General features: G+C 39.1%; 1 protein-coding gene across 2 annotated transcripts in view; it reads left to right on the top strand.

The window, feature by feature from the left end:
• MOSPD2 (motile sperm domain containing 2) overlaps positions 1-22,747 on the top strand; it is a 68,513-nt gene that overhangs the window by 29,138 nt on the left and 16,628 nt on the right. For both annotated transcript variants that reach the window (XM_022562679.3, XM_022562677.3), the window contains exons 8-10: positions 652-776; positions 10,111-10,287; positions 21,743-21,855. In XM_022562679.3, coding sequence (XP_022418387.1) covers positions 652-776; positions 10,111-10,287; positions 21,743-21,855 — 415 coding nt within the window. The remainder of the gene's footprint in view (positions 1-651; positions 777-10,110; positions 10,288-21,742; positions 21,856-22,747) is intronic.

Here is a 22,747-nt window from a genome sequence, read left to right as displayed (position 1 = left end):
GGAAACGAGGTTTAAAAGTTTAAGTAAATCAGAATGGCATGACAGAACAAAATTGTAATTACTAAACAGCTGTGTTTGATAACGGTTTATTCTTGCAGATTCTATAAGATCGTCACAGTTCTAAGCTGCAGGGCTTGGGGGAAAGGCACAGAAGTTCAGGCTTAGGATGGAAAGTCTGGGTCTGGCTCACGCATAATGAGGAAGCCCGCTTTTTTCTCTTCCTGACTTCTCATTTGAGAAGGTTTTTCAGATTGGGGGTTTATCAGAGAGGCATAAGGCAAACGACTCTTCTCATACTATTGTACATATTAGTGAATCACAATGCTGTTTGATTCATTGTCTGGAAATCTTAGTAGTTGGGATCATTGATGGATTTGTACAGAGGCCAAAACCCTGATAGGTTTATTAGTGAACATCAGGATAATTTAATCTTCCTGAATCTTCCTGGAACATTTGAAACCTACAAGGGACAGTCAAAATGTAGATGCCTACAGAGATTAGAGAATGTGAATTAAGTACTGTGCCATGGAAAAATACATATTAACAGATTTTAGCCTGAACTAATTTCAGAGGACGTGGGTTAGCACATACAGTAAGTAAATCGAGAAAGAGAATGAAAGGAATTTAATGAAGTGACTGTTTTTTCTTCAGCTGCTTTCAAAATTGTGAAATCCTGGCTTGGTCCAGAAGCAGTGAGTTTGTTGAAGTTTACAAGTAAAAATGACGTCCAAGACTATGTCAGTGTAGAATACCTGCCTCTTCACATGGGCGGAACTGTAAGTACAGTACTTGAAACCTGTTTCTAAAATAAGACTGGGTCATGGCACGTGAGGCTGTATTCTTTCCTCAAGGAAAAAGGAAAAGCAATATCTTACCATCCTAAGAAAAATCATAGGTATCCTAAAATAGCAAGCAGTGTTACAGACACTTTTTATTTAAGTTTTCAAGTTGTTAAATGTTTATTTGTGAATAGGTCATGTCTTTACATGGTTCTAAACTGAAACCTATGGAGTAAAAGTATTCAGAAACTAGTATTCAGTAAAAAGTCTTTGGACTGCTATGCCAACCACACTGTTCCCCTCCCTAGTTTCATTTCTTATTTTTATTCCCAGGGATCTTTGTTACCTATATAAGCAACCATAGTAAATATGCAACACATATATAAGCAGCTATAGTATATATATAATTCTATCTCCCTCCCATCTGTTTTAAAAAAGTAGTGTATTTATACACTATTGTGTATCCTGCTTTTTTCTTCACGTCTTACAGATCATTCTAAATTAATATGTGATAAGCTGTCTTACTCTTGTTTATGGCTGCATAGTATTCCAGTGTCTAGAGATGAACCATAAATTTTTTAAGGAATAACCATAAGTTATTTAATTTCCTTTTGATGTCTCTTTAGTTTGCTTCCAGTTGTTTACTGTCGAACAGTTTTTAATATATACTGTCATTTCCATTTTTTGGAAATGATCTTACTACTTAGAAGTAAGAGACCAGGAGTAAGTAGATATATGTTAAATTTTTAATACTCCATAACAATGAAACATATTTGGATAATGACTTTTTTAAATAAACTGAAACCTATGGATTTGGTATGCTTTGGGTTAATTTGATTAATATTTCAATTATTTGATTTTTACAATCTACTTTGTACTGGCAAAATTGTATTCAACTAGAACCAAAGGACTAGCAAAATGATAAGTTTTCGTGTGTGCTTTTCTTTGTTTTCTTTCATTTTAAAAAAGTTGAACCAATACTTTTGGGGGGGAGCTATCTTTTATTTTTATAGTACATATTTTATTTGTACAATACATCTGGAACCTATCAAAGATCATCTCTTAGCGACTGAATAAAATATCTGAACCACAATTTACTCTTTTTTTTTTCTTTTTTTGCGGTACGTCGGCCTCTCACTGCTGTGGCCCCTCCCGCCGCGGAGCACAGGCTCCAGACGCGCAGGCTCAGCGGCCATGGCTCACGGGCCCAGCCGCTCCGCGGCACGTGGGATCCTCCTGGACCGGGGCACGAACCCGCGTCCCCTGCATCGGCAGGCAGACTCTCAAGCACTGCGCCACCAGGGAAGCCCCACAATTTACTCTTACTCTCCACGAGGATGATGTGTCATACAGAAAGTTCTCAGCAGCTTTTGGCAACCAGCTGAAGATGATTTTAAAAAGGAAAAGAAGAAATAGTACAAAGTCCTTAGACAACACTTATGATCTGAGACTCAGATTTATTTTAAAGGATAACAAATATATATTATCCTTAGGTCTAAGATTCTGTTTCCAGACTATCAGAACTCAACATAATCCTCCACAGAACTCCCAACACACTTCAACTCACTGCAAGAGAAACTGGGTGGGGTGGGGGTAACAGAAAGTTGAATTTTTCCTATACAGACATGCACAATAATTTCTTCAGCCAATTTGGACCTTAAACTGGTTACGAGTATCTTGATTCCCAGACATCTGAAAAAGCAAATGAGAAGCCTCTATTATTACTGAATGATGGTCATTAAAGATGGCTGAAAATATGTTTCTTTTTTCCCCCTTAAACATCCAATTATTTCTGTTTTTTTTAACTTTTATTGGAGTATAGTTGCTTTAAAATGTTGTGTAAGTTTCAGGTGTACAGCCAAGTGAATCAGTTATACATATATATACATATATATCCATTCTTCTTCAGATTCTTTTCCCATATATTACAGAGTGTTGAGTAGAGTTCCCTGTGCTATACAGTAGGTCCTTGTTACTTATCTGTTTTATATATAGTAGTGTGTATGTGTTAATCCCAATCTCGTAATTTATCACTACCCCCATGTTTCCCCTTTGGTAACCGTAAGTTTGATTTCGAGATCTGTGAGTCTGTTTCTGTTTTGTAAATAAGTTCATTTGTATCATTTTTTATTAGATTCCACATATAAGTGACATCATGTGATTCTTGTCTTTCCCTGTCTGACTTCACTTAGTATGATCATCTCTAAGTCCATCCATGTTGCTACAAATGGCATTAATTCTTTCCTTTTATGGCTGAGTAATATTCCTTTATATATATGTAGCACATCTTCTTTATCCATTCCTCTCTTGGGCATTTAGGTTGCTTCCATGTCTTGGCTATTGCAAATAGTGCTGCAGTGAACGTTGGGGTACATGTATCTTTTCAAATTATGGTTTTCTCTGGATATATGCCCAGGAAGTGGGATTGGTGGATCATATGGTAGTTCTATTTTTAGTTTTTTAAGGAACCTCCATACTATTCTCCATAATGGTTGTACCAACTTTCATTCCCACCAACAGTGCAGGAGGGTTCCCTTTTCTCCACATCCTCTCCAGCATTTATGATTTGTAGATTTTTTTTTTTAATGATGGCCATTCTGACCAGTGTGAGCTGATACCTCATTGTAGTTTTGATTTGCATTTCTCTAATAATTAGTTATGTTGAGCATCTTTTAATGTACTTCTTGGCCATCTGTATATCTTCTTTAGAGAAATGTCTATTTAGATCTTCTGCCCATTCTTCGATTGGGTTATTTTGTTTGTTTGTTTTTTTTAACTGCATGAGCTGTTTGTATATTTTGGACCTTAATCCCTTGTTGGTCGCTTTGTTTACAAATATTTTCTCCCAATCTGTGGGTTGTCTTTTTGTTTTTGGTTTCCTTTGTTGTGCAAAAGCTTGTAAGTGTAATCAGGTCCTATTTCTTTATTTTCATTTTTATTACTCTAGGTGGTGGAACAAAAAAGATATCGCTGCAATTTATGTCAGAGAGTGTTCTGCCTATGTTTTCTTCTAAGAGTTTTATGGTATCTGGTCTTACATTTAGGTCTTTGATCCATTTTGAGTTTACTTTTTTGTATGGTGTTAGAGAGTGTTCTAATTTCGTTCTTTTACATGTAGCTGTCCAGTTTTCCCAGCACCATTTACTCAAGAGACTGTCTTGCCTCCTTTGTCCTAGTTTAGTTGACCGTAGGTTGGTGTGTTTATTTCTGGACTTCCTATCCTGTTGCGTTGATCTATATTTCTGTTTTTGTGCCAGTACCATAGTGTTTTGATTACTGTAGCTTTGTAGTATAGTCTCCAGATTGCTTTGGATATTTGGGGTCTTTTGTGTATCCATACAAATTTTTAAATTTTTTGTTCTACTTCTGTGGAAAATGCCATTGGTAATTTGATATGAATTGCATTGAATCTGTAGATTGCCTTGGGTAGTGTGGTCATTTTGACAGTATTGATTCTTCCAGTCCAAGAACATGGTATATCTTTCCATCTGTTTGTGTCATCTTCAGTTTCTTTTATCAGCGCCTTATAGTTTTCAGAGTACAGGTCTTTTGCTTCCTTACGTAGGTTTATTCCTAGGTACTTTGTTCTTTTTGATGTAATGGTAAATGGGATTGTTTCCTTAATTTCTCTTTCTGATCTTTCATTGTTAGTGTATTGGGATGCAAGAGATTTCTGTGTATTAATTTTGTATCCTGCACCTTTACTGAATTCATGGATGAGCTCTAGTAAGTTTTCTGGTAGCATCTTTAGGATTTTCTATGTATATTATCATTTCATCTGCAAACAGTTGACAGTTTTACTTCTTTTCCATTTTGGATTCCTTTTATCTTCTCTGATAGTTTTGGAAGTCCTATACACAGCAGTGTTGTATAAAAGTGGTGAGAGTGCACACGCTTGTCTTGTTCCCGATCTTAGAGGTAATGCTTTCAGCTTTTCACCATTGAGTATGATGTTAGCTGTAGGTTTGTCATAAATGCCTTTTATTATGTTGAGGTATGTTCCCTCTATGCCCACCTTCTGGAGAGTTTTTTTTATCATAAATGGGTGTTGAAATTTGTCAAAAGCTTATTCTGCATCTATTGAGGTGATCGTATGGTTTTTATTCTTCGGTTTGTCAATTTGGTGTATCACACTTATTGATTTGTGGATATTAAAAATCCTTGCATCCCTTTGGATAAATCCTACTTGATCTTGGTATATGATCCTTTTAATGTATTGTTGGATTCAGTTTGCTAGTATTTTGTTGAGGATTTTTACATCAATGTTCATCAGTGATACCGGCCTGTAATTTTCTTTTTTTGATATCTTTGTCTGGTTTTGGTGCCAGGGTGATGGGGGCCTCATAGAATGAGTTTGGGAGTGTTTTTTACTGTGCAGTATTTTGGAATAGTTTCAGAAGGATAGATGTTAACTCTTCTCTAAATGTTTTATAGAATTCACCTATGAAGCCATCTGGTCCTGGAGTTTTGTTTCTTGGGAATTTTTAAATCACAGTTTCCATTTCAGTACTTGTGATTGGTCTGTTTATATTTTCTATTTCTTCCTGGTTCATTCTTTGGAGGTTGTACATTTCTAAGAATTTGTCCATTTCTTCTAGGTTGTCCATTTTATTGGCATATAGTTGCTTGTAATAGTCTCTTGTGATCCTTTGTATTTCTGTGGTGTTTGTTGTAATTTCTCCTTTTTCATTTCTAATTTTATTGATCTGAGCCCTCTCCCTTTTTTTTCTTGATGAGTCTGGCTAAAGGTTTATCAATTTTGTTTATTTTCTCAAAGAACCATCTTTTAGTTTCATTGATCTTTTCTGTTGTTGTCTTCATCTCTATTTCATTTATTTCTGCTCTGATCTTTATGATTTGTTTCCTTCTGTTAGCTTTGGGTTTTGTTTGTTCTTCTCTTTCTAGTTGCTTTAGGGGTAAGGTTAGGTTGTTCCTTTGAGATTTTTCTTGTTTCATTAAGGTAAGATTGTATTGCTGTAAACTTCCCTCTTAGAATTGCTTTGCCACTTCCCATAGGTTTTGGATCTTTGTGTTTTCATTGTCATTGTCTCTAGGTATTTTTTGATTTCCTCATTGATTAATTCAGTGATCCATTGGTTGTTTATTAGCATATTGTTTAACTTCCATGTGTTTGTGTTTTTTACGGTTTTTTTCTTGTAGTTGATGTCTGTCTCATAGCATTGTGGTTGGAGAAGATTGTTGATATGATTTCAGTTTTCTTAAATTTACCAAGGCTCACTTTGTGGTCCAGCATGTGATCAATCCTGGAGAGTGTTTCCCGTGTACTTGAGAAGAATGTGTATTCTGCTGCTTTTGGATGGAGTGCTCTATAAATATCAGTTAAGTCTATCTGGTCTAATGTGTCATTTAAGGCCTGTGTTTCCTTATTGATTTTCTGTCTGGATGATCTGTCCATTGATGTGAAGTGTTAAAAGTCCCCCATGATTATTGTGTTACTGTCAATTTCCCCTTTTATATCTGTTACATTTGCCTTATGTATTGAGGTGCTCCTAAGTTGGGTGCATATATATTTACAATTGTTATATCTTCTTTGATTGATCCCTTGATCATTATGTAGTGTCCTTCTTTGTCTCTTGTAACAGTCTTTAAAGTCTATTTTGTCTGATATGAGTATTGGCACTCCAGCTTTCTTTTGATTTCCATTTGCATGGACTACCTTTTTCAGTCCCCTCACTTTCAGTCTGTATGTCCCTAGATTTGAAGTGGGTCTCTTGTAGACAGCATATATATGGGTTTGTATCCATTCAGCCAGTCTATGTCTTTTGGTTTGAGCATTTAATCCATTTACATTTAAAGTAATTATCTGTATGTATGTTCTTATTGCCATTTTTTATTTTATTTTTTTGGCCATGCTGCATGACTTGCAGGATCTTAGTTCCCCAACCAGGGATTGAACCCAGGCCATGACAGTGAAAGCACCAAGTCCTATGCACTCGACCGTCAGGGAATTCCCTTCTTAATGCCATTTTGTTAATTGTTTTTTCCATTTGTTTTTGTATGTCTTTTTTCTCCCCTTCCTCTTTTGTTCTCTTGTGATATGGTGACTTACTTCAGTGTTGTGTTTGGATTCCTTTTTCCTTCATGTATGTCTATTGCAGATTTTTGGTTTGCAGTTACCATGTTTTGATATAGCAGTCTATATACGAATAAGATTGTTTTAAGTTGCTGGTCTTTTAATTTCAAATGCATTTCCAATATCCTGCATTTGTACTTCCCTCTTCTCATGATTGATGGTTTTGATAGCATATTTGTGTGTGGATTATTTCCTACCTTTACTGTTAGTTTGCCTTTACCAGTGAGCTTTTCCATTCATAATTTTCTTGTTTCTAGTTGTGGCCTTTTTTTCCCCCATCTAGAGAAGTTCCTTTAGCATTTGTTGCAAAGCTGGTCTGCTGGTGCAGAATTCTATTAGCTTTTGCTTGTCTGTAATGCTTTTGATTTCTCCATTGAATCTGAATGAGATCCTTGCTGGTTAGAGTAATCTTGGTTGTAGGTTTTTCCCTTTCATCTCTTTAAATATATCGTGCCACTCCCTTCTGGTCTGCAGAGTTTCTGCTGAAAAATTAGCTGATAACCTTCTGGGAGTTCCCTTGTATGTTATTCATTGCTTTTAATATTTTGTCTTTGTGTTTAATTTTTGTCAGCTTCATTAATATGTGTCTCGGGGTGTTCCTCCTTGGGTTTATCCTGCATGGAACTCTCGGCACTTCCTGGACATGGGTGACTATTTCCTTTCCCATGTTAGGGAGGTTTTCAGCTATTATTTCTTCAAACATTTTCTCAGGTCCTTTTTCGTCCTTTTGGCACCCCTTTAATGTGAATGTTGGTGCATTTAATGTTGTCACAGAGGTCTCGTAGACTGTCCTCATTTCTTTTTGTTCTTTTTTCTCTATTCTGTTTCGTGGCAGTGATTTCCACCATTCTGTCTTCCACTTCATCTGTTCTTGTGCCTCATTTATTCTGCTCTTCATTCCTTCTAGTGTATTTTTCATTTCAGTTACCATATTGTTCATCTGTGTTTGTTTTTTCTTTAGGTATTCTAGCTCTTTATTAAACATTTCTTGTGTCTTCTTGGTCTGTGCTTCCATTATTTTTCCGAGATCTTGGATCAACTTTACTGTCATTACTCTGCATTCTTTTTCGGGTAGATTGCCTATCTCCACTTCATGTAGTTGTTTTTCTGGGGTTTTTATCTTGTTCCTTCATCTGGGACATAATCCTCTGCTGGTCTCATTTTGTCTAACATGCTGTGATTGTGATTTCTGTTCCACAGCCTACAGGGTTGTAGTTCTTCTTGCTTCTGCTGTCTGCCCCCTGGTGGATGAGGCCAGTCTAAGAGGCTTTTGCAGGGAATTCCCTGGCGGTCCGGTGGTTAGGAGTCCATGCTTTCACTGCTGAGGGTGCACATTCCATCCCTGATTGGGGAAACTAAGATCCTTCAAGCCACACGGTGCGGCCAAAAAAAAAAAAAAAAAACCATTTATTTAAGAGGCTTGTGCAGATTTCTTGTTGGGAGGTACTGGTTCCTGCCCATTGGTATACGGAGCTGGGTCTTGTCCCTCTGGTGAGCAGATGTGGGCTCAGGAAGACTTTAGGCAGAATGTCTGCTGATGGGTGGGGCTGTGTTCCCACTGTGTTGGTTGTTAGGCCTGAGGCATCCCAGCACTGGACCCTGCAGGGTGTTGGGTGGGGCCAGGTTTTGGTGAGAAAATGTCAGCCTCCAGGAGAGCTCACGCCAATGAGCACTCCCCAGAACTACCACCAGTAGTGTCTTTGTCCCCACAGTGAGCCACAGCTGCCCCCCCACCTCATAAGGATACCCTCCAGTACTAGCAGGTAGGTCTGGCCTTATGTATTGAGGTGCTCCTAAGTTGGGTGCATATATATTTACAATTGTTATATCTTCTTTGATCCCTTGATCATTAGGTAGTGTCCTTCTTTGTCTCTTGTAATAGTCTTTAGTTTAAAGTCTATTTTGTCTGATATGAGTATTGGCACTCCAGCTCCTATGAGGTCACTGCTTTTACCTGTGGGTCCTGGTGCTCATCAGACCTTATGTGCGTCCTCCAAGAGTGGAGTTTCTTGTTTCCCCCAGTCCTGTGGAATTCCTGTGATCAAACCCTGTTGGCCTTCAAAGCCAGATGCTTTTGGGGGCTCCTCCTGATGCCAGACCCTCAGGCTGGGCAGCCTGATGTGGGGCTCGGGACTTTCACTCCTGTGGGAGAACCTCTGCTATCTAATTATTTTCCAGTTTGTGGGTAGCCCACCCAGCAGGTATGGAATTTAATTTTATCGTGATTGCACCCCTCCTATCGTCTCGTTATGGCTTCTTGTTTTTGGATGTAGAATATCTTTTTTGGTAGGTTCCAGTGTTTTTTTGTCAATGTTTGTTTAGCAGTTAGTTGTGATTTTGGTGTTTTCATGAGAGGAGGTGAGCTCATGTCCTTCTACTCTGCCAGCTTGTCTCGGCCCTCAATCACAAACGTTTCATTTTGGCGTGCTCATTTTTTGTCCATATTTTTATGCCTTCTAGGTTTCATGTTTTACTTAGAAAAGGCCTTCCCTTACTTAGGTTTTGTGTTTTGGGGTTTTTGTTGTTTTTTTTTAATCCTCGTATGTGTTGTTCTGGAGCTTATGTCGTTTTTTAAAAAATATACATATACATTTAAAGCTTTTATTCATCTGAAATTCTTTTTGGTATAAAGAATGAGCTAGGGACTTCCCCGGTGGTCCAGTGGTAAAGAATCCACCTTCCAATGCAGGGGACACGGGTTCGATCCCTGGTCGGGTGACTAAGATCCCATGTGCTGCGGGGCACCTAAGCCCACGCGCCACAACTACTGAGCTCGTGTGCCTCGATGAGAGAGCCCACATGCCGCAAATTACAGAGCCCATGCACTCTGGAGCCCGTGCACCACAACTGCAGAGCCCGTGCACCCTGGAGCCCGCGTACAACAGCTAGAGAGAGAAAACCCACACGCCACAACTAGAGAGAAGTCCGTGCACTGCAACGAAAGATCCCACATGCCACAACTAAGACCTGACACAGCCAAAAAAATAAAAAGTAAATTTGTTTTTTTAAAAAAGAATGAGCTGAAGATCCAATTTCGTTCTTTTACAGATGGCTGGCCAGTTGTCCCACACCACATCCTGCTTTTACCTTTGCTGTTTCAAACTGCTTGCTTTGTTTTAAATTTCACTATCTAATTAGCTCTGTTTTCTTGGCCAGAGGAATGGATTTTAACTTTACTAAGAGAATTATTTCTCCACCCACCTCTTAGCAAGCTGATGCAAAATTCTTTTCTCTCAGGATCCTTTCAAGTATAGCTATCCACCACTTGTAGATGATGACTTCCAGACACCGTTGTGTGAAAATGGGCCTATTGCCAGTGAGGATGAAGCTTCAAGTAAAGAAGATATAGAAAGTGATGGCAAAGAAACCTTGGAAACAATTTCTAATGAAGAACAAACAGCTCTTGTTAAAAAGGTAATTTTTTTTAACACCTTTATTGGAGTATAATTGCTTTACAATGGTCTGTTAGTTTCTGCTTTATAACAAAGTGAATCAGTTATACATATACATATGTTCCCATATCTCTTCCCTCTTGCATCTCCCTCCCTCGCACCCTCCCTATCCCACCCCTCCAGGTGGTCACAAAGCACCGAGCTGATCTCCCTGTGCTATGCGGCCGCTTCCCACTAGCTATCTACCTTACGTTTGGTAGTGTATATATGTCCTTGCCTCTCTCTCGCTTTGTCACAGCTGACCCTTCCCCCTCCCCATACCCTCAAGTCTGTTCTCCAGTAGGTCTGTGTCTTTATTCCTGTCTTACCCCTAGGTTCTTCATGACATTCCTTTTCCTTAAATTCCATATATATGTGTTAGCATACGGTATTTGTCTTTCTCTTTCTGAATGACTTCACTCTGTATGACAGACTCTAAGTCTATCCACCTCATTACAAATAGCTCAATTTCGTTTTTTTTCTGGCTGAGTAATATTGTGTTGTATATATGTGCCACATCTTCGTTATCCATTCATCCGATGATGGGCACTTAGGTTGTTTCCATCTCCAGGCTATTGTAAATAGAGCTGCAATAAACATTTTGGTACATGACTCTTTTTGAATAATTGTTTTTTCAGGCTATATGCCCAGTAGTGGGATTGCTGGGTCGTATGGTAGTTCTATTTTTAGATTTTTAAGGAACCTCCATACTGTTCTCCATAGTGGCTGGACCAATTCACATTCCCACCAGCAGTGAAGGAGTGTTCCCTTTTCTCCACACCCTCTCCAGCATTTATTGTTTCTAGATTTTTTGATGATGGCCATTCTGACCGGTGTGAGGGGATACCTCATTGTAGTTTTGATTTGCATTTCCCTATTGATTAATGATGTTGAGCATTCTTTCATGTGTTTGTTGGCAATCTGTATATCTTCTTTGGAGAAATGTCTCTTTAGGTCTTCTGCCCATTTTTGGATTGGGTGGTTTGTTTTTTTGTTATTGAGCTGCATGAGCTGCTTTTAAATTTTGGAGATTAATCCTTTGTCATTTGCTTCATTTGCAAATATTTTCTGCCATTCTGAGGGTTGTCTTTTGGTGTTGTTTATGCTTTCCTTTGCTGTGCAAAAGCTTTTAAGTTTCATTAGGTGCCATTTGTTTATTTTTGTTTTTATTTCCATTTCTCTAGGAGGTGGGTCAAAAAGGATCTTGCTGTGATTTATGTCATAGAGTGTTCTGCCTATGCTTTCCTCTAAGAGTTTGATAGTTTCTGGCCTTACATTTAGGTCTTTAATCCATTTTGAGCTTATTATTGTGTATGGTGTTAGGGAGTGATCTAATCTCATACTTTTACATGTACCTGTCCAGTTTTCCCAGCACCACTTATTGAAGAGGCTGTCCTTTCTCCACTGTACATTCCTGCCTCCTTTATCAAAGATAAGGTGACCATATGTGTGTGGGTTTATCTCTGGGCTTTCTATCCTGTTCCATTGATCTATATTTCTGTTTTTGTGCCAGTACCATACTGTCTTGATTACTGTAGCTTTGTAGTATAGTCTGAAGCCAGGGAGCCTGATTCCTCCAGCTCCCTTTTTCGTTCTCAAGATTGCTTTGGCTATTCGGGGTCTTCTGTGTTTCCATACAAATTGTGAAATTTTTTGTTCTAGTTCTGTGAAAAATGCCAGTGGTAGTTTGATAGGGATTGCATTGAATCTGTAGATTGCTTTGGGTAGTAGAGTCATTTTCACAATGTTGATTCTTCCAATCCAAGAACATGGTGTATCTCTCCATCTATTTGTATCATCTTTAGTTTCTTTCATCAGTGCCTTATAGTTTTCTGCACGCAGGTCTTTTGTCTCCTTAGGTAGGTTTATTCCTAGACATTTTATTCTTTCTGTTGTAATGGTAAATGGGAATGTTTTCTTGATTTCACTTTCAGATTTTTCATCATTAGTGTATAGGAATGACAGAGATTTCTGTGCATTAATTTTGTATCCTGCTACTTTACCAAATTCATTGATTAGCTCTAGTAGTTTTCTGGTAGCATCTTTAGGATTCTCTAAGTATAGTATCATGTCATCTGCAAACAGTGACAGCTTTACTTCTTCTTTTCCGATTTCAATTCCTTTCATTTCCTTTTCTTCTCTGATTGCTGTGGCTAAAACTTCCAAAACTATATTGAATAAGAGTGGTGAGAGTGGGCAACCTTGTCTTGTTCCTGATCTTTGTGGAAATGCTTTCAGTTTTTCACCATTGAGGATGATGTTGGCTGTGAGTTTGTCATATATGGCCTTTATTATGTTGAGGGAAGTTCCCTCTCTGCCTACTTTCTGCAGGGTTTCTATCATAAATGGGTGTTGAATTTTGTCAGAAGCTTTCTCTGCATCTATTGAGATGATAATATGGTTTTTCTCCTTCAGTTTGTTAATATGGTTTATCCCATTGATTGATTTGCGTATATTGAATCCTTGCATTCCTGGGATAAACCCCACTTGATCATGGTGTATGATCCTTTTAATGTGCTGTTGGATTCTGTTTGCTAGTATTTTGTTGAGGATTTTTGCATCTATGTTCATCAGTGATATTGGCCTGTAGTTTTCTTTCTTTGTGACATCCTTATCTGGTTTTGGTATCAAGGTGACGGTGGCCTCGTAGAATGAATTTGGGAGTGTTCCTCCCTCTGCTATATTTTGGAAGAGTTTGAGAAGGATAGGTGTTAGCTCTTCTCTAAATGTTTGATAGAATTCACCTGTGAAGCCATCTGGTCCTGGGCTTTTGTTTCTTGGAAGAATTTTAATCACAGTTTCAATTTCAGTGCTTGTGATTGGTCTGTTCATATTTTCTATTTTTTCCTGATTCAGTCTTGGCAGGTTGTGCATTTCTAAGAATTTGTCCATTTCTTCCAGGTTGTCCATTTTATTGGCATAGAGTTGCTTGTAGTAATCTCTCATGATCTTTTGTATTTCTGCAGTGTCAGTTGTTACTTTTCCTTTTTCATTTCTAATTCTATTGATTTGAGTCTTCTCTCTTTTCTTCTTGAAGAGTCTGGCTATTGGTTTATCTATTTTGTTTATCTTCTCAAAGAACCAGCTTTTAGTTTTATTGATCTTTGCTATTGTTTCCTTCATTTCTTTTTCATTTATTTCTGATCTGATTTTTATGAATTCTTTCCTTCTGCTAACTTTGGGGTTTTTTTGTTCTTCTTTCTCTAATTGCTTTAGGTGCAAGGTTAGGTTGTTTATTCGAGATGTTTCCTGTTTCTTAAGGTGGGCTTGTATTGCTATAAACTTCCCTCTTAGAACTGCTTTTGCTGCATCCCATAGGTTTTGGGTCGTCGTGTCTCCATTTTCATTTGTTTCAAGGTATTTTTTTGTTTCCTCTTTGATTTCTTCAGTGATCTCTTCGTTATTAAGTAGTGTATTGTTTAGCCTCCATGTGTTTGTATTTTTTGCAGATCTTTTCCTGTAATTGAAATCTAGTCTCATGGCGTTGTGGTCAGAAAAGATACTTGATACAATTTCAATTTTCTTAAATTTACCAAGGCTTGATTTGTGACCCAAGATATGATCTATGCTGGAGAATGTTCCATGAGCACTTGAGAAAAATGTGTATTCTGTTGATTTTGGATGGAGTGTCCTATAAATATCACTTAAGTCCATCTTGTTTAATGTATCATTTAAAGCTTGTGTTTCCTTATTTATTTTCATTTTGGATGATCTGTCCATTGGTGAAAGTGGGGTGTTAAAGTCCCCTACTATGATTGTGTTACTGTCGATTTCCCCTTTTATGGCTGTTAGTATTTGCCTTATGTATTGAGGTGCTCCTATGTAGGGTGCATAAATATTAACAATTGTTATATCTTCTTCTTGGATCGATCCCTTGATCATTATGTACCGTCCTTCTTTGTCTCTTGTAATAATAGTCTTTATTTTAAAGTCTATTTTGTCTGATATGAGAATTGCTACTCCAGCTTTCTTTTGGTTTCCATTTGCATGGAATATCTTTTTCCATCCCCTTACTTTTCAGTCTGTATGTGCCTCTAGGTCTGAAGTGCGTCTCTTATAGACAGCAAATATATGGGTCTTGTTTTTCTATCCATTCAGCCAATCTGTGTCTTTTGTTGGGAGCATTTAATTCATTTACATTTAAGGTAATTTTCAATATGTATGTTCCTATTACCATTTTCTAAATTGTTTTGGGTTCGTTATTATAGGTCTTTTCCTTCTCTTGTGTTTCTTGCCTAGAGAAGTTCCTTTAGCATTTGTTGTAAAGCTGCTTTGGTGGTGCTGAACTCTCTCAGCTTTTGCTTGTCTGTAAAGGTTTTAATTTCTCCATCAGGGCTTGCCTGGTGGCGCAGTGGTGGAGAGTATGCCTGCTGATGCAGGGGACACGGGTTCGTGCCCGGGTCCAGGAAGATCCCACATGCGGCGGAGCGGCTGGGCCCGTGAGCCATGGCCGTTGAGCCTGTGCGTCCGAAGCCTGTTCTCCGCAACGGGAGAGGCCACAACAGTGAGAGGCCTGCATACCAGCAAAAAAAAAAAAAAAAAAAAAAAAAAAAGGTGTTTAATTTGTCCTTGAAATCTGAATGAGGTCCTTGCTGGGTAGAGTAATCTTGGTTGCAGGTTTTTCTCCTTCATCACTTTCAGTATGTTCTCCCACTCCCTTCTGGCTTGCAGAGTTTCTGCTGAGAGATAAGCTGTTAACCTTATGGGGATTCCCTTTTGTGTTATTTGTTGTTTTTCCCTTGCTGCTTTTAATATGCTTTCTTTGTATTTAATTTTTGACAGTTTGATTGATATCTGTCTTGGTGTATTTCTCCTTGGATTTATCCTGTATGGGACTCTCTGTGCTTCCTGGACTTGATTAACTATTTCCTTTCCCATATTAGGGAAGTTTTCAACTATAATCTCTTCAAATATTTTTTCAGTCCCTTTCTTTTTCTCTTCTTCTCTGGAACCCCTATAATTCGAATGTTGGTGCGTTTACTCTTGTCCCACAGGTGTCTGAGACTGTCCTCAGTTCTTCTCATTCTTTTTTCTTTATTCTGCTCTGCAGTAGTTATTTCCACTATTTTATCTTTCAGGTCACTTATCCGTTCTTCTGCCTCAGTTATTCTGCTATTCATCCCTTCTAGAGAAGTTTTAATTTCATTTATTGTGTTGTTCATCATTGTTTGTTTGCTCTTTAGTTCTTCTAGGCCCTTGTTAAACGTTTCTTGTATTTTGTCTATTTCCGGGATTTTGGATCATCTTTACTATCATTATTCTGAATTCTTTTTCAGGTAGACTGCCTATTTCCTCTTCATTTGTTAGGTCTGGTGAGTTTTTATCTTGCTCCTTCATCTGCTGTGTGTTTTTCTGTCTTCTTATTTTGCTTATCTTACTGTGTTTGGGGTCTGCTTTTTGGAGGCTGCAGGTTCGTAGTTCCCGTTGTTTTTGGTGTCTGTCCCCAGTGGCTAAGGTTGGTTCAGTGGGTTGTATAGGCTTCCTGGTGGAGGGGACTAGTGCCTGTGTTCTGGTGGATGAGGCTGGATCTTGTCTTTCTGGTGGGCAGGTCCATGTCTGGTGGTGTGTTTTGGGGTGTCTGTGGACTTATTATGATTTTAGGCAGCCTCTCTGCTAATGGATGGGGTTGTGTTCCTATTTTGCTAGTTGTTTGGCATAGGGTGCCCAGCACTGTAGCTTGCTGGTCATTGAGTGAAGCTGGGTGCTGGTGTTGAGATGGAGATCTCTGGGAGATTTTCGCTGTTTGATATTATGTCGAGCTGGGAGGTCTCTTGTTGACCAGTGTCCTGAAGTTGGTTCTCCCACCTCAGAGGCACAGCACTGACTCCTGGCTGCAGCACCAATAGCCTTTCATCCACATGGCTCAGAATAAAAGGGAGAAAAAGCAGAGAGAAAGAATTAGTAGAAGTAGGAAGGAAGGAAGGAAGAAAGAAAGAAAGAAAGAAAGGAGGGAGGGAGGGAGGGAAGGAAGGAAGGAAGGAAGGAAGAAGAAGGAAAGACGGAAAGGAGAGAAAGAAAGGAGGGAGGGACGGAGGGATGGTGGGAGGGAGGGACGGTGGGAGGAAGGAAGGAAGGAGGGAAGGAAGGAAAAAAGAAAGAAGATAAAGTAAAATAAAGAAATATAATAAAGTTATTAAACTAAAAAATAATTATTAAGAAAAAAACGGACAGATAGAACCTTAGGACAAATGGTGAAAGCAAAGCTATACAGACAATTTCACACAGAAGCATACACATACACACTCACAAAAAGAGGAAAAGGGGAAAAAATCATAAATCTTGCTTTCAAAGTCCACCTCCTCAATTTGGGATGATTCGTTGTCTAACGGAGGGAGGGAGGGAGGGAGGAAGGAAGGAAGGAAGGAAGGGAGATAAAGTAAAATAAAATAAAGTAATTTAAATTAATTATTAAGAAAAAGAATTTTAAAAAAAACAAAAAAACGGACGGATCGAACCCTAGGACAAATGATGGAAACAAAGCTATACAGACAAAATCTCACACTGAAGCATACACATACACACTCCCAAAAAGAGGAAAAGGGGAAAAAATCATAAATCTTGCTCTCAGAGTCCAGCTTCTCAATTTGGGATGACTCGTTGTCTATTCAGGTATTCCACAGATGCAGGGTACATCAAGTTGATTGTGGAGTTTTAATCCGCTGCTTCTGAGGCTGCTGGGAGAGATTTCCCTTTCTCTTCTTTGTTCTCACAGCTCCCAGGGGCTCAGCTTTGGATTTGGCCCCGCCTCTGCGTGTAGGTCGCTGGAGGGCGTCTGTTTTTTGCTCAGACAGGACGGGGTTGAAGGAGCCGCTGATTTGGGGGCTCTGGCTCACTCAGGCCGGGGGGAGGGAGGGGCGCGGAGTACGGGGCAAGCCTGCGGCGGAAGAGGCTGGCGTGACGTTGCACCAGCCTGAGGCCCGCCGTGCATTTTTTCGGGGAAGTTGTCCCTGGATCCCGGGAACCTGGCCATAGCGGGCTGCACAGGCTCCCAGGAAGCGGGGTGTGGAGAGTGACCTCTGCTCGCACACAGGCCCCTTGGTGGCGGCAGCAGCAGCCTTAGCGTCTCCCGGCGTCTCCAGGGTCCGCACTTTTACCAGTGGCTCGCGCCGGTCTCTGGTGTCCGCGCTTTTAGCAGCGGCTCGCGCCAGTCTCTGGGGTCCGCGCTTTTTGCAGTGGCTGGCGCCCGTCTCTGGGATCCGCGCTTTTAGCCGCGGCTCGCACCCGTCTCTGGATGTCCTTTAAGCAGCGCTCTTAATCTCCTCTCCTCACGCACCAGGAAACAGAGAAGAAAAAGTATCTTGCCTCTTCGGCAGCTCCAGACCTTTTCCCGGACTCCCTCCCGGCTAGCCGTGGTGCACTAACCCCTTCAGGCTGTGTTCACGCAGCCAACCCCAGTCCTCTGTCTGGCCTCCTACCGAAGCCGGAGCCTCAGCTCCCAGCCCCGCCCGCCCCGGCGGGGGAGCAGACAAGCTTCTCGGGCTGGTTAGTGCTGGTCGGCACCGATCCTCTGTGCGGGAATCTCCCTGCTTTGCCCGCCGCACCCCTGTTGCTGTGCTCTCCTCCATGGCTCCGAAGCTCCCCCCTCCGCCACCCGCAGTCTCCGCCCGCGAAGGGGCTTCCTAGTGTGTGGCAACTTTTCCTCCTTCACGGCTCCCTCCCACTGGTGCAGGTCCCGTCCCTATTCTTTTGTCTCTGTTTTTTCTTTTTTTCTTTTGCCCTACCCAGGTACGTGGGGAGTTTCTTGCCTTTTGGGAGGTTTGAGGTCTTCTGCCAGCGTTCAGTAGGTGTTCTGTAGGAGTTGCTCCACGTGTAGGTGTATTTCTGGTGTATCTGTGGGGAGGAAGGTGATCTCCGCATCTTACTCTTCTGCAATCTTCCCCTCCGCCCTTCTGCCCATTTTTGGATTGGGTTGTTTGTTTTTTTGTTATTGAGCTGCATGAGCTGCTTTTAAATTTTGGAGATTAATCCTTTGTCATTTGCTTCATTTGCAAATGTTTTCTGCCATTCTGAGGGTTGTCTTTTGGTGTTGTTTATGCTTTCCTTTGCTGTGAAAAAGCTTTTGAGTTTCAGTAGGTGCCATTTGTTTATTTTTGTTTTTATTTCCATTTCTCTAGGAGGTGGGTCAAAAAGGATCTTGCTGTGATTTATGTCATAGAGTGTTCTGCCTATGCTTTCCTCTAAGAGTTTGATAGTTTCTGGCCTTACATTTAGGTCTTTAATCCATTTTGAGCTTATTATTGTGTATGGTGTTAGGGAGTGATCTAATCTCATACTTTTACATGTACCTGTCCAGTTTTCCCAGCACCACTTATTGAAGAGGCTGTCCTTTCTCCACTGTACATTCCTGCCTCCTTTATCAAAGATAAGGTGACCATATGTGTGTGGGTTTATCTCTGGGCTTTCTATCCTGTTCCATTGATCTATATTTCTGTTTTTGTGCCAGTACCATACTGTCTTGATTACTGTAGCTTTGTAGTATAGTCTGAAGCCAGGGAGCCTGATTCCTCCAGCTCCCTTTTTCGTTCTCAAGATTGCTTTGGCTATTCGGGGTCTTTTGTGTTTCCACACAAATTGTGAAATTTTTTGTTCTAGTTCTGTGAAAAATGCCAGTGGTAGTTTGATAGGGATTGCATTGAATCTGTAGATTGCTTTGGGTAGTAGAGTCATTTTCACAATGTTGATTCTTCTAATTCAAGAACATGGTATATCTCTCCATCTATTTGTATCATCTTTAATTTCTTTCATCAGTGCCTTATAGTTTTCTGCACGGAGGTCTTTTGTCTCCTTAGGTAGGTTTATTCCTAGATATTTTATTCTTTTTGTTGTAATGGTAAATGGGAGTGTTTTCTTGATTTCACTTTCAGATTTTTCATCATTAGTGTATAGGAATGCCAGAGATTTCTGTGCATTAATTTTGTATCCTGCTACTTTACGAAATTCATTGATCAGCTCTAGTAGTTTTCTGGTAGCATCTTTAGGATTCTCTATGTATAGTATCATGTCATCTGCAAACAGTGACAGCTTTACTTCTTCTTTTCCGATTTGGATTCCTTTTATTTCTTCTCTGATTGCTGTGGCTAAAACTTCCAAAACCATGTTGAATAAGAGTGGTGAGAGTGGGCAACCTTGTCTTGTTCCTGATCTTAGTGGAAATGCTTTCAGTTTTTCACCATTGAGGATGATGTTGGCTATGGGTTTGTCATATATGGCCTTTATTATGTTGAGGAAAGTTCCCTCTTTGCCTACTTTCTGCAGGGTTTTTATCATAAATGGGTGTTGAATTTTGTCGAAAGCTTTCTCTGCATCTATTGAGATGATCATATGGTTTATCTCCTTCAATTTGTTAATATGGTGTATCACGTTGATTGATTTGTGTATATTGAAGAATCCTTGCATTCCTGGAATAAACCCCACTTGATCATGGTGTATGGTCCGTTTAATGTGCTGTTGGATTCTGTTTGCTAGTATTTTGTTGAGGATTTTTGCATCTATGTTCATCAGTGATATTGGCCTTTAGTTTTCTTTCTTTGTGACATCCTTGTCTGGTTTTGGTGTCAGGGTGATTGTGACATCATAGAAGGAGTTTGGGAGTGTTCCTCCCTCTGCTGTAGTTTGGAAGAGTTTGAGAAGGGTAGGTGTTAGCTCTTCTCTAAATATTTGGTAGAAGTCGCCTGTGAAGCCATCTGGTCCTGGGATTTTGATTCTTGGAAGATTTTAAATCAGAGTTTCAATTTCAGTGCTTGTGATTGGTCTGTTCATATTTTGTATTTCTCCCTGATTCAGTCTTGGCAGGTTGTGCTTTTCTAAGGATTTGTCCGTTTCTTCCAGGTTGTCCATTTTATTGGCATAGAGTTGCTTGTAGTACTCTCTCATGATATTTTGTATTTCTGCAGTCAGTTGTTATTTCTCCTTTTTCATTTCTAATTCTATTGATTTGAGTCTTCTCTGTTTTCTTTTTTTGATGAGTCTGATTGAGATGAGTCTTATTGATTAATGGTTAATCAATTTTGTTTATCTTCTCAAAGAACCAGCTTTTAGTTTTTTCGATCTTTGCTGTCATTTCCTTCATTTCTTTTTCATTTATTTCTGATTGGATTTTTATGATTTCTTTCCTTCTGCTAACTTTGGGGGTTTTTTTGTTCTTCTTTCTCTAATTGCTTTAGGTCCAAGGTTAGGGTGTTTATTTGAGATGTTTCCTGTTTCTTAAGGTAAGATTGTATTGCTATAAACTTCCCTCTTAGAACTGCTTTTGCAGCATCTCATAGGTTTTTGGTCATCGTGTCTCCATTGTCATTTGTTTCTAGGTATGTTTTGATTTTTTCTTTGATATCTTCAGTGATCACTTGGTTATTAAGTAGTTTATTTTTTTGCTTCCATGTGCTTGTATTTTTTACAGACCTTTTCCTGTAATTGATAACTAGTCTCATAGCATTGTGGTCGGAAACGATACTTGGTACGATTTCAATTTTCTTAAATTTACCAAGGCTTGATTTGTGACCCAAGATATGATCTGTCCTGGAGAATGTTCCATGAGCAGTTGAGAAAAATGTGTATTCCGTTGTTTTTGGATGATCTGTCCATTGGTGAAAGTGGGGTGTTAAAGTCCCCGACTATGATTATGTTAGTGTCGATTTCCCCTGAAAACGGTAATTTTCACAAAAGAAATGAAATTGAGACAGAAGCTGTGACGTAGCCCCAATTCTACCATAGCTGGCTATGTAATTTTAGGTAATTCACTTAACTTGCTGCCCTTCCATATCTTTGTACGTAAAAAGAAAGAGGAAGGATGGCACTAGTTGACTGGTAGTGTGCTACAGTATATAAAAGGTTGATTCCATGCTTTTGTATAGAAATTGGCTAAACACATCTTAAAAGAGTCCTTTTTTTCTAAAGTATTTTTTATCTATCTAAAATAAGTAAAAGTAATTAACTCAGAACATTACCTTGATCTACTTTCTCTTTTTCATTTTTAAAGAACACTTAGTTATGTTTTTATGAGATATCAGGGACTTGATAGAGGGATAAATATATTGCAATGTAGAACAGATTTTAAAACGCTTAAAAGGGAGGGGAATTCCCGGGTGGTCAAGTGGTTAGGACTCTGCACTCTCACTGCTGAGAGCCTGGGTTCAATCCCTGGCTGGGGAACTAAGATCCCACAAGCCATGTGGGGCAGCCAAAAAAATAAAAACTCTTAAGGGAATGACCATGTTACATTTTCTAAAAGGGCCTATTTACATAGTAGGCACTCACATATAGGTCAACCATCAGGTTACTATATGTTAAATATATAATTTAGATATAATAAACCCATGTTAAAGATTGCAATTTGGATTGAGTCACTATAATGCTTACTTTTTGACCTAATGGACTGCCTGTCAGTGTGAAATTCAATTTATCTTTTTTTCTTCATATATATATGTATTTTTTGTCTTTAGGTTAACATAATTGAACCTACTTTCAAAGCAGAAGAGAATGAAAAAGTTGATTCCAAAATGAAAGCTTTCAAGAAACCATTGAGTGTGTTTAAAGGGCCCTTATTACACATCAGGTACTAGTTGAGGATTTTATTAACTATGCTTTCATAATATATCTTGATCATTTCGAGGGAACTGCAAAATTAAGAAAACTTCTGGCCTGTTTTTGAAACTGTGGAAATATAAAATTAAGGGTTATCTGAAGACTCACATTGGTTTCCAGATATAGTGGGTATTTGTAGCTACCTTTTTGTTATTTATTCTGTTGAGTGTGTTTAAAGGGCCTTTATCCCACATCAGGTAATAAGAGTGAATATTCATATATTAACAACAAATCTGAATGACGTATATTTTTCTCATTTTACTGATAGTGTTTGACTTGCACAAGTTTGAGGTTGCCAGAAATGACACTGAAGTAGCCATTTATCAATTTGACCTTCCAAAAGCTAAAGCTGAACCGGAAAAACAGGGTTTTTACCAAAGCCGAATTTCAGCACATCTCTATTTTTGTCTAGGTTGTTCAATCCAAAAAATTCAGTATTGTTTCCTTATCATGATGTAAAGACCTTTCTCACTAATGATGCTTTGGGTTGGTAAATCTGTACAGCCTTATGTTAATACTGCTTTACCAACTTTATTTAGTAATGGTCTACTGTATCATTTTCTATCCCTTTACTTGAAACCTTTCTATGTTACTGTTAAAGACTCATGAACAATAGAGCCAGACATTTTAAACATCAAGTCTGAAATTCTCTGACAAGATTGGTTTGTTTACATATATTTTGAATACTGTTCTATTTGGATTTATCTTCACCATCTGCAGGAGTCTGTGTGTGAGAGGGAAGGAGGGAAACACACGTGCATGTTCTTTTCCATGGTTTTTCTTTGTTGTTTCCCCCACTTTGAAATTTGTTTGTTTCCCATTTTTCCCTCTACTAGTTTGGAAGTTACTGTTTTTTCTCTGGA

Source organism: Delphinapterus leucas, chromosome X (genome assembly GCF_059928025.1).
Source record: "Delphinapterus leucas isolate spDelLeu-1000000601 "Yukka" chromosome X, BTC_Dleu_Yukka2, whole genome shotgun sequence".
NCBI lineage: Eukaryota > Metazoa > Chordata > Mammalia > Artiodactyla > Monodontidae > Delphinapterus > Delphinapterus leucas.
Note: the sequence above shows the minus strand (reverse complement) of the source record. Positions and strands in the feature narration are given on the sequence as shown.